The sequence below is a fragment of the Heptranchias perlo genome, chromosome 37, assembly GCF_035084215.1.
Source record: "Heptranchias perlo isolate sHepPer1 chromosome 37, sHepPer1.hap1, whole genome shotgun sequence".
Taxonomy (NCBI): domain Eukaryota; kingdom Metazoa; phylum Chordata; class Chondrichthyes; order Hexanchiformes; family Hexanchidae; genus Heptranchias; species Heptranchias perlo.
The window spans coordinates 11,617,050-11,629,743 of record NC_090361.1 but is presented as its reverse complement, the minus strand read 5'-3'; the positions used below and the strand labels follow the sequence as shown (position 1 = coordinate 11,629,743).

Sequence of the window (12,694 nt, the reverse complement as noted above, 5' to 3'; positions counted from 1 at the left end):
TATCGTCAGGGACAGAGTGACTCAGCACTTGGACAAGTACGAGGTGATCAAAGAGAGTCAGCTTGGATTTGTGAACGGGTGGGTCATGTCTGACTAATCTAGTTGAATTTTTTGAGGAGGTCATAAGAACATGAGAAATAGGAGCAGGAGTCGGCCATCCGGCCCCTCGAGCCTGCTCCGCCATTCAACAAGATCATGGCTGATCTTCTACCTCTGCCATTTTCCTGCACCATCCCCATATCCCTTGATGCCTTTAACATCTAGAAATCTATTGATCTCTGTTTTGAATGTACTCAATGACTGAGCCTCCACAGTCCTCTGGGGCAGAGAATTCCAAAGACTCACCACCCTCTGAGTGAAGAAATTTCTCCTCATCTCAGTCCTAAATGGCCTACCCCTTATTCTGGGACTGTGACTCCTGGTTCTAGACTCCCCAGCCAGGGGAAACATCCTCCCTGCATCTACCCTGTCGAGCCCTGTAAGAATTTTGTATGTTTCAATGAGATCACCTCTCATTCTTTTAAACTCTAGAGAATACAGGCCTAGTCTACTCAATCTCTCCTCATACGACAATCCCACCATCCCAGGAATCAGTCTGGTGAACCTTCATTGTACTCCCTCTATGGCAAGTGTATCCTTTCTTAGGTAAGGACACCAAAATTGTACACAATACTCCAGGTGCGGTCTCACCAAGGCCCTATATAATTGCAGTAAGACATCTTTACTCCTGTATTCAAATCCTCTTGTAATAAAGGCCAACATACCATTTGCCTTCCTAATTGCTTGCTGCACCTGCATGTTAGCTTTCAGTGACTCATGTACAAGGACACCCAGGACCCTTTGAACATCAACATTTCCCAATCTCTCACCATTTAAAAAATACTTTGCATTTCTGTTTTTCCTACCAAAGTGGATAACCTCACATTTTTCCACATTATATTCCATCTGCCGTGTTCTTGCCCATTCACTTAGCCTGTCTATATCCACTTGAAGCCCCTTTGCATCCTCCTCACAACTCACATTCCTACCTAGTTTTGTGTCATCAGCAAACTTGGAAATATTACATTTGGTCCCCTCATCCAAATCAGTGATTTCAATTGTGAATAGCTAGTGTGGTGGATAGGGGAGCATCTGTTGAGGTCTTAATCCCCAGCCTGTGCTGTGATATATGGGCCGGCAGAAGGGGAACGACCAGGGCAAAAATTCATCCAGAGTTGGGTTCCTCCATCCCGATTGTTATCCGGTGAATGTGGGACATGACAGCCAAGCCCAGTCCTGATCTGGCATCAGAACACATGTACTTCCCAGCAGGAAATCACTGGGCAGCGATCAGGAGGGGATCTCTGGCTGATTTTGTTTCTCCCTCACTAACCCATTGAGGCCAGGTGTAGTGTTCCTATAAACTGAGATCAGCTGACTCAGCACAGCTCACGAATCAGACGCGGGGTTATCAACTCTGGTTGGACGTCTTCCTGGAGGTTTCATCACATGACCTCCCACCTCCAACCACCCCGCCCCCCCCCCAACACTCCCATCATTGGTCCCCCGACATGTCCACCCTCGCATTGCCCCGCCTTCCCACTCCGATTGGAAAGTGAACAAACTCTTCATGACCCAATTGGATGAATCTTGACTGTCAGTCAAACAGCCACTTTTCCCATTGCCGATATTTTTATAACTCATGAACGAAAGTGTTCAAAGAAAATGAAAAAGAACACACCTTTTGTTTTTAATGCTCCTACGATTCTCCTCCTGGATTACTTGCAGCAGAGCCCTGGAGTCTAATTTTTAATTCCTGGAGACTCCAGGACAACCCTGGAGGGTTAGCAACCCTAAACAGACAGCAGTTATTGGAGATATACAACATGGCAATGGAAAGCACAGGCCTTGCCTTACTAACTTGATTGAGTTTCTTGAGGAAGTGACTACAACAGCAAGTAAAGGAAGTCCAATGGATTTGGTCTTCTTGAATTTCCACAAAACCTCTGTTAAAGTCCCACATAAACATCTTTCCCCTCCCTCCACCAACGTAAGGGGGGGGAAGCGCACACTCTGAGGGGTCTGGAGCAGCGATGATGGCCACTGCCATCTCGGTCTTCTGGCCGCTGTCCAAAAACTGCCACCAGGAGGCCTGCAACCCCGATACAACATCCTGCTGGCCCTGGGAGTAAAAAGAAACGAACCTTTTGCGTCAGCTGTGGCTCATTGGTAGCACTCGCTCCTCTAAGTTTAAACCCACTTCAGAAATTGAGGACATAATCTATGCTGTCACTGCAGTGCAGCACTGAGGGAATGCTGCACTGTCGGAGGTGCTGTCTTTCGGGATGAGACATTAAATCAAGGTCCCATCTGGTCCTCAAGTGGATGTAAAAGATCCCATGGCACTATTTCGAAGAAGAGCAGGGGAGTTCTCCCCAGTGTCCTGGCCAACATTTATGTCTCAAGAAATGCCACCAAAAACCTTAACTGGTCATTGTTCTTATTGCTGATTGTGGGATCTTGCTGTGTGCAAGTTGGCGACAGTGTTTACCACATAACGACAGTGACTACACTTCAAAAAGTAATTAATTGGCTATGAAGCACCTTGGGCTATCCAGAGGGCATGAAAGGCACTGTTTAAATGCAAGTTCATTCTTTTTGGAGATTGCTCACTGCCCCTTCTCAGGTCCTTCCATCTCAGGCAGCTGGTCACAAATTCTAAGGGTCACTTCCTATGGGCGTCACTGCGTTCAGGTATGCGCCAAACGGAGACCCAGGAAAACGGGGTGGGACGTGTGTCCCCGTCACTCCTGCCTCATTACCATTTTATTTACATGTCTCCGCCCTTTTCAGGCAAAAGTGTCCACTTCTGCCCTTAGGAAGTGCAGGTGAAGAGCAAAAGAGGCAGAAACTCTACGTCATGGATCGTCACCTATTTGTCCTTTGCTTTGTACTTGGGAAATAATAATAATCTGGGCTGTTGAGAGGAAATTGGGCCCCATTGATGTTAGCATTGTTGAGGAACTAGTGGGAAGGGTCGGAAACTTGTTGAAATTAATTAAATTGAACAGGAAAGGATTCAGTTCGGGACCTGGTTACAGATGGAGTCGCTCGGGGCTCAATGATATGGAGGCTGAAGGGGTGCAAGCTTGAGAATTTTTAAATGATCAAAAGATTGGAATAGATATTTGAAATAGATAATGAGAGTCAGACCAGAGGGCATGTTTCTCAAATACAGAGGCAAAGGGGGCAATTTTAACCTAATTCACGGGGCGGGAAACCCATGGGATCAGGTGGAATGCTGGTTTTACACCCCGCCCATTATTCCACCCGAGAAACTTCAACAGAGAGTAAAATCAGGCTGGGTGCAAAACCAGAGTTGCACCCAATTCCGTCAATTTCCCAATGGGCGGGTTAGGTTAAAATTGGCCTCAAAGAGTCAGGGGAGATGCCAGGGAGTATTTATTTCCCCAGAGGGTGGTTGCCTCTGGAACACGCTGGCGGATGTGGTGACTATGAATATGCTCCAGTCCTTTAAGAAGGGACTTGACAAGATGCCCCTGGGGAGGAAGGACATGGGGACATGGTGCGTGTTAGCCTAGCGACGTGCCATGGGGAACCATGTGCTTCTTGAGGTTGCTTAATTACCTTACTGAGTGAGGAAGAAATGTCCCAGAATTAAACCTGAAGTTGGTCGAAGGCCTCTTTTCCGTTTTGAGCCTCCCCCCAAGAGTCTGCGCTTAGGGAGGGCAGTGACAAGTGGACGGGGAGACTGGTGATGGGCCTGGCAATCTTTTCTCAGCCTTTTGGTGCCAATCTGCACCAGGCAGCACATCTACCCGCTGAGTCATTGTTACATTTACTTTTCAATGTTCTTTAAATTTAATGAGTTGTTTCTTATCCATTCAGTTACAGGATTATTCCCATGACGCCCTCTCCGTAATTACATTCATTGGGATCCCGATTTCTCTGGCGTGTCTCGCGTTTGCTGTTGGCACATTTGTCTTCTGCTCACAGGCTAGAAATGCCATAACGGCCACTCACACGCAGCTCTGCGTGAGCCTCTTCCTGGCAGAGCTGCTCTTCATCACAGGGATCGACAGAACCAGAAACCGGGTAAGAGAGCCCTTCCTCATCCAGCAGCGCACGAGAGGCAGGTTAACCTGTAGGTCATTCTATTTCAGCAAGTATCTAACAACAACTTGCATTTATATAGCGCCTTTAACGTAGTAAAACGTCCCAAGGCGCCTCACAGGAGCGATTATCAAACAAAATTTGACCCTGAGCCGCATAAGGAGATATTAGGACAGGCGACCAAAAGCTTGGTCAAAGAGGTAGGTTTTATGGAGCGTCTTAAAGGAGGAGAGAGAGGTGGAGAGGTTTAGGGAGGGAATTCCAGAGCGAAGCGTATGGAATAATATGGGAGTAATTGGATTTACTATTAAAAATCAATAAAAAGATTCTCTGGTGACTTAATGGGTCCCCTGCCCTCCAGTGTGGTACTGAGACATAGGGAGCCATTTTAACTTAGATGGTGTGAAACGAACGATTTCGAATTGACCGCTCATTATACGCCCTGTCCAACTTTCCCTTCGATTGACTTCAATGAAAAGGAAAATCGGGCGGAGCATATAAAGAGCGGCCAGAATCGATATCGCCCGTTGTACACTATCACCCTAAGTTAAAATTGCCCCCAAACGGACCAGAACATCACAGGTTCTACGCCTATCCTGTACTGAGTTAGCTAATCCCACCACAGCAGGCCTCAACATCCTGGATTAAGAACTCCCCGTTGCTGCTCGCTGTCCCGTGACCCCCCGGGCTGGAAAGTTCGCGAGCGTGGATACTGGCTGAGGATAGGATCAAGTTCAGCTTTGATGTCCTCCATCACCAAATAGCTTGTTGACATGCGCTCGCGCTGTCAAGGTGGACCCATGAGGAATGCCCACTTGGAGCGAGGTACAGGAGTGCGATCAGCGCCCATGGAACCTTGTCCGGCAAGAGTCAGCGCCTTCAGAGGTGATGGGGAGCAAAGGCAACAATTGTGGGACAAGTAATCCCAATTTAAGGAAACTATTTGTCGACGATTTTCCCAATGAGTCCCTAGAATTGTATCTTGGACAGGCATGAGGGGCCGAATGGCCTGCTCCTAGAGGCTTCTTCAAGCCCAAAATACACAAGTTGAACAAAAGGACTACTGAATAAGAGAAAAATTGTTGGAAAGCTGAAATAAAAGCAGAACACAACTGTGGGGCTACTTTAACCGAACCTGACCGTCAGGACACTGATGGGATCGGGTGCAACACTGGTTTTACCCCCGTCTGATTTTACTCTCCATTGAAATCAATACAGGCCGGGGTGTAAATTCAGCATTGCACCCAATCCCATGGGTTTCCCGCCCGGCGAGTTAGGTTAAAATTGCCTCCAACAAGTCAGTTTGAAAGAGAAAAAGCAACAAATGGTTCATGAGAAGAAAAGGGAAGGGAGAGAGTTGCCTTAGAGGCTGACCAGCACAAAGAGGGGGGGAGAGAGCAAGAGGTAGAAGTACATAAGGTCATAAGAAAGAACATAAGAAATAGGATCAGGAGTAGGCCATACGGCCCCTCGAGCCTGCTCCGCCATTCAATCAGATCATGGCTGATCTTTGACCTCAACTCCACTCTCCTGCCCGATCCCCATATCCCTCGATTCCCCAAGAGGCCAAAAATGTATCAATCTCAGCCTTGAATATACTCAACGACTCCGCATCCACAGCCCTCTGGGATAGAGAATTCCAAAGATTCACAACCCTCTGAGTGAAGAAATTCCTCCTCATCTCAGCTGGTGAAATCGTCTATAAACACATTTCAAAATGGAGAAGGGAGGCGTATAGGACTGTAAACTATACTGACGTCACCTAAGTCAGATAAATTGAAATGCATTGGTAGGACAAAAGGTGAGTTAAACATGGATAACCTTGCAAAATATGTGCAGCAGAGCAGAATACTATATGGAGCCTTGGTCAGACCCCATTTGGAGCATTGCGTTCAGTTCTGGGTGCCACACTTTAGAAAGGATATATTGGCCTTGGAGGGGATACAGCACAGATTCACCAGAATGATACCGTGTCTTAGAGGGTCAAATTATGAGGGCAGGTTGCATTCTGTTGAGTATAGAAGATTGAGGGGTGATCTGATTGTGGTATTTAAAATGATTATGGGATTAGCCAGGGTAGATACAGAGAAACTATTGTCTCTGATGGGAGAATCCAGAACAAAAGGGCGTAATCTTAAAATTAGAGCTAGGCCAGTTAGGAGTGAAATCAGGAAGCACTTTTTCACACAAAGGGTAGTGGAAATCAGGAACTCTCTCCCCCAAAAGGCTGTGGATGCTGGGGGACAATTGGAGCTTTCAAGACCAAGATCGATAGATTTTTATTAGGCAAGGATATCAAGGAATATGGAGCTAGGGCGTGTAAATGGAGTTGAGGTATAGATCAGCCGTGATCTAATTGAATGGCGGAGCAGGCTCTAGGGGCTGAATGGCCTTATCCTGCTAGGAATGTAGGAACTTAGGAACAGGAGTTGGCCATTCAGCCCCTCGAGCCTGTTCCGCCATTCAATTAGATCATGGTTGATCTGTATCTTAACTCCATCTACCCGCCTTGGTTCCGTATCCCTTAATACCCTTACCGAACAAAAATCTATCAATCTCAATTTTGAAATTTTCAATTGACCCCCAGCCTCAACAGCTTTGTGGGGGAGAGAGTTCCAGATTTCCACTCCCCTTTGTGTGAAGAAATGCTTCCTGACATCACCCCTGAACGGCCCAGCTCTAATTTTAAGGTTATGCCCCCTTGTTCTGGACTCCCCCCACCAGAGGAAATAGTTTCTCTCCATCTACCCTATCAACTCCTATGTTCCTATTTGGGAGTCTTTCACGTTATTTTTCTTTTCAGACGGAGTGCGGAATCATAGCGGGATGTTTACATTACTTGTTTCTGACGGCATTCGTTTGGATGAGTTTGGAGTCAATGCAGCTTTACCTCATGGTCAGGAACCTGAAGAACATGAGGGTATCCCATTCAAGTAACATTAGGAAGTATATCTACCCACTGGGGTATGGGTCCCCCGCACTGATAGTGGCCGTTTCTGCAGCAATATACCCCAATGGATATGGATCACAGAGAAAGTAAACAGTTTATTATTTTACCCCTATTCTGCTGTGATAATTTAGCTTTTTTTTTTAGCTTTAACAATTACTATCCTTCAGCGCTATCACCTCCTCTTCCCGAAGGCCCTGCCTCACACTGGGAACAGTGTCACAGGAGTTAGCAGACTTCTGTTGCTTCACTCAAATGGCTGAGCCAAGACAACGAGTGCATGACCCCGACAACAACAATTTGCATTTATACAGTGCCTTTAATGTAGTAAAACATCCCAAGGCGCTTCACAGGAGCGTTATCCAACAAAATTTGACACCGAGCCACATAAGGAGATATTAGGACAGCTTGGTGAAAGCTTGGTCAAAGAGGTAGGTTTTAAGGAGCGTCTTAAAGGAGGAGATAGAGGTAGAGAGGCGGAGAGGATTAGGGAGGGAATTCCAGAGCTTAGGACCTAGGCAGCTGAAGGCGCGGCCGCCAATGGTGGAGGGATGGAAATCGGGGATGCGCAAGAGGCCAGAATTGGAGGAGCTCAGAGATCTCAGAGGGATGTAGGGCTGGAGGAGGTTACAGAGATAGGGAGGGGACGAGGCCAGGGATGGATTTGAAAACTAGGATGAGAATTTTAAAATCGAGGCATTGCCAGACCAGGAGCCAATGTAGGTCAGCGAACACAGGGGTGATGGGTGAATGGGACTTGTTGCAAGTTAGGATCAGGCTGCAGAGTTTTGGATGAGCTCAAGTTTATGGAGGGTACAAGGTGGGAGGCCGGCCAGGAGAGTCAACCTCAGAAGGGACCATACCAGCACGATGGTTTCCATTTCCCATGCGAGCCAGCCTCGCAGTGCCAAATTGGCAAAGTGGGGGCTGTGTTGAGCTTTGAACCCTTGCCCACTAGGCAGGGTATTGAGACTACCCCAGTTTACCTCACATTGGACCCTTACAGCCAGCAGACTTTCACCCCATTGGTCCAGGCTGAATTGGAACCTAGGTCCTAGAGGTGAAAGGTCAGTGTCTGACCCAAAGCACCACCCAGCCCCCTCATGCCTAGAGTCTTAATTAATATTAATCTTTTGAGTTCTAACCAATTTTCCTCATTGTGTTTCTCTTTGAATTCCAGCTGCTGGCTACAGATAGAGAATGGGTTTGTGTGGAGCTTCTTGGGACCAGTCTATTTGATCACTTTGGTAATTCTTTTTTAATATAATTATTCAGATTTATGCTACGTTTTTTACTGCAAACCTGATTACATTTTGCAATTAATTTAGCAAACAAGCAGCAAAGATCGCTACCCTTCTTGATATACATTTATTTTTCTATCAATCGATTTAACTATCACTTAAATGATAGACAGTGGCTCAATGGGTAGTACTCTTACCTCTGATGGTGGTGGGTTCTAATCCTACTCTAGAGACTTGACCATATAATCTAGGCTGATACTTCAGTGCAGTGCTGAGGGAGTGCTACACTGTCTGAGGTGCCATCTTTTGGATGAGATGTTAAACTGAAGCCCTATCTGCTCTCTCAGGTGTGAAAGATCCCATGGCAATTTTGAAGAAGAACAGAAGAGTTCTCCTAGATGTCCTGGCTAATAGCTTTAAAGATCAGTTTTCCAACTAAGTCCACCTGACTTTCTATCTTCTTATTTTTTAACTTGTGTCCCCTGATATTTGAAACTCTAATCATTTGCTTGAACAGCTTATTCCCTTCTTAATCATAACACATACTACCTTCTCCTTTCTGATCTCCCAATCTTTAGTTTAATGTGAAATTGTGTCACCGCCAGCAACATGCTCTGATGCTGCTCACTGGCCAAAATAAATCAGAGATTTTGGACTTTTCACTATGGACTTTTAATGCCTGTTTTTAAGGAAGTCTAAAAGAATGGACTTGAAAACCTCGATTACTTGGTAACAAGAAAAGAAAATAAGAAACAGAAGGAGGATGAGTACCAGTAAAGTGTTAAAAAGTTTAATTTTTATACCTATAATTTCAAGTTAAGGTTCTGTATTAAACGTATTCCTGATGGTTGAACAGATTTATTGCAGAATTTTTCGATTGTTCTTTAATTGTCATTCTTTGCCAGCTGAAAGTCAAACTAAAGTGGTCAGCACCGTTCCCTCCATGAACTTGAGCTCAGTCAAAACTCAGCTGCCCGTGTCCTACCTCTTCGACCAACCTTTTGGCCACCTGCCCTAATATCTTCTCATGTGGCTCGGTGTCAAATTTTGCTTGATAATCGCTCCTCGCCTTGGGACGTTTTACTACATTAAAGGCACTATATAAATGCAAGTTGTTGTTGTTTAGCATGTATCAATCAAACATGGTGTAAGTTTGGGTTGATTTAGTTCATTAGAGTCCGAACTTTTTGTCTTTGTGGGCCACTTAGGTGCTACCACAGAGCATCCTGGGCAATGTGTAACATTCAAATCCATATCTAGACTTATCTCAAGCTATGAATGCTAACATAGAAAATAGGAGCATGAGTAGGCCATTCGGCCCTTCGGGACTGCTCCGCCATTCAAAATGATCATGGCTGATCGTCTAACTCAGTACCCTGTTCCCGCTTTTTCCCCATATCCCTTGATCCCTTTAGCATTAAGAAATATATCTATCTCCTTCTTGAATACATCTAATGACTTGGCCTCCACTGCCTTCTGTGGTAGAGAATTCCACAGGTTCACCACCCTCCGAGTGAAGAAATTTCTCCTCATCTCGGTTCTAAATGGCATACCCCGTATCCTGAGACTGTGACCCCTGGTTCTGGACTCCTCAGCCATCGGGAACATCCTCCCTGCATCTAGTCTGCCTAGTTCTGTTAGAATTTTATATGTTTCGATGAGATCACCTCTCATTCTTCTAAACTCTAGTGAATATAGGCCAAGTCGACCCAATCTCTCCTCATACGTCAGTCCTGCCATCCCAGGAATCAGTCTGGTAAACTCCCTCCATGGCAAGGACATCCTTCCTCAGATAAGGACTCCAAAACTGCACACTATACTCCAGATGTGGTCTCACCATGGCCTTGTATAACTGCAGTAAGACATCCCTGCTCCTGTACTCAAATCCTCTTGCAACAGATCTTGAGTTAAGATTTAAAATCTTCTCTTAATTCAAAGTTGCTTCATTCAATTATTGGACAATTCAACTTCCTTTAGCTCAAAAAAACAAACAGAATTATCAGGAACAGACTGTATTGATCGATGATATAGCATTTTCCAAACCTCCAGGCCCATGAAACCAGTCAGTAAGAAATTTAAGCACAAGTAGAATTTAGTTGCCTGGGCTTCATAGATAGAGAGAAACTATTTCCTCTGGTGGGGGAGTCCAGAACAAGGGGGCATAACCTTAAAATTAGAGCTAGGCCATTCAGGGGTGATGTCAGGAAGCACTTCCTCACACAAAGGGGAGTGGAAATCTGGAACTCTCTCCCCCAAAAAGTTGTTGAGGCTGGGGGCCAATTGAAAATTTCAAAACTGCAATTGATAGATTTTTGTTAGGCAAGGGTATTAAGGGTTATGGAACCAAGGTGGGTAGATAAGAGTTAAGATACAGATCAGCCATGATCTAATTGATTGGCGGAACAGGCTTGAGGGGCCAAATGGCCGACTCCTGTTCCTATGTCCCTATAGGCTAAATTACCAGAGGTCAAGGACTGGAGTTCAGTCAGCCTTGATTTAGCTCGAGTGTTTTGCCTAATTCTGGATCATAAAGTCTAAAATGTCAAATAATCCAACAGGTCAATACATTTCTGTTCACCACGACTCTCTACACATTGAATGAAGAACTCTCTAATCGTGACGTGAAAGTATCGAAAATTAAAGACACAAGGTAAGCGTGCCATATACTTGAGATGAAGTTTAACAAAAATAACTTGATATAAACTGTCGAAACTTAACACTATACCAACGCATTAACACCCAAACCAGTAGTACAAAGAGAAAATTTTATTTTAACTTGTATACAAGGGAAGAGCACCTCAAGACAATGGTTGAGGATACATCTTCACTGAGTTCAAGAAACAGCTCACGTTTATACAGCTCAGTAACAACGCCCACCTGTCACAGAATATGGGCGTACACGTACATTCTTTATTGGCTCAGGTAGTTGGTCAATCAAGTAGTGAGCCTGCCCGCCCCCCCCCACCGAACGTCCGTAGCCCTTTATTACTTTGGCACGTAGGCCTGAGCATTCTCATCCTCCCCACATTTCTGTCCTGGTTATCAGTAGGGCTGAAGTCAGCCTCAAGGCCACATGGCCTTTCAAGAAACTGTATTCTCATTATATTTTTGTAGTCAGCAATACCCTTATCTGCTAGGGGGGCCAGACGGTACTAAGCACCTGCTCAGCTAACTTAATTATCAACATACCAAGGCTTAAACGTAATTACACAATTGTGCTTCTCTGTGTGCTGTAGCTAACCTATTATGTGAGCTAATAAAGAGCTAATATGGTCAAGTATCCCTTCATGCACTTCCACCACTCCACATAGAAAGCTTATACAGTCGTATCGTTGCCCGTAGTATTGTTCTGGATATTTGAAATTACTGTTATAATTCAATTAATGACCATTTTTCTTTAAAGCCAAATTACTTCCATGGTGGCGTGTTAATAACGGGGAGCTCGGAGACAAATCTCTTGGAACATAGGAAGAGGAGTAGGCCATTCAGCCCATCAAGCCTGCTCCGCCATTCAATTAGATCGTGGCTAATCTATACCTCAACTCCATTTACCTACCGTAGCTCCATATCCCTTGACACCCTTACCCAACAAAAAGCTATCAATCTCGGTCTTGAAAGCTCCAATTGTCCCCCGTTTGGGAGGAGAGAGTTCCAGATCTTCTACTACTCGGCCTGGCTTACTGATCGGCAAGCTATTTGACTACTGGAGACATCCTCACTGTGTCTGTTCCTGCCCTCTCCCAAATGCACAAATTGGGCACTTGAAACTTTTACAAAGCAATGTTTGCAAAGGAAGGTGCAGGTGAAGGTGGATTCCTGAGGGGAGCTGTGGAGCAGCCGATACTGGAGATAATGGTCAAAAGGAAACTGTATCATAAAACCATAATGCAACTGAAGACAGAAAAACCCAGATAGTATCATCTAGAATACGGAGGGAGATGGGAGAGGAAATAGTGGAACCACCAACCACAGATTTTCCAAAAATCTCTGGAAATAGTAATTGCGACATTGGACTGGAGGTGGGAATATAATAGCCCTGCTTAAGAAAGAGGAAAGGTTCAAGTTAAGAAATTATAGTCTTACTTTGGTTGTGAGTAAATGTCTGAAGTCCATAATACAGGATGGAACTGCTGGACACTTAGACAATTGGCGTGGATTGGTAAAAGGCGGGTGATACTTGATTAAACTAATTAAATGCTTTGAGGAAATTAATGTATAGATAAAGGGACTGTAGTGGACGGTGTGTATATGGATTTTCAGAAGGTGTTTGATAAGGTCAACATGAGACCAATTTCGACCTCAAAGTCTCTTCCATCTGTTGTATTAACGGAGGCACCAGAAAGAAGAAAGGATTTATACAGCACATCTGTCGGAAATGTCTCAAAGTAATTCA

General features: G+C 45.0%; 1 protein-coding gene across 2 annotated transcripts in view; it reads left to right on the top strand.

Moving 5' to 3' along the window:
• LOC137304512 (adhesion G protein-coupled receptor E2-like) overlaps window positions 1-12,694 on the top strand; it is a 50,410-nt gene that overhangs the window by 32,610 nt on the left and 5,106 nt on the right. For both annotated transcript variants that reach the window (XM_067973147.1, XM_067973146.1), the window contains 4 exons: window positions 3,889-4,095; window positions 6,917-7,149; window positions 8,241-8,307; window positions 10,860-10,951. In XM_067973147.1, the coding sequence (XP_067829248.1) occupies window positions 3,889-4,095; window positions 6,917-7,149; window positions 8,241-8,307; window positions 10,860-10,951 (599 nt within the window). The remainder of the gene's footprint in view (window positions 1-3,888; window positions 4,096-6,916; window positions 7,150-8,240; window positions 8,308-10,859; window positions 10,952-12,694) is intronic.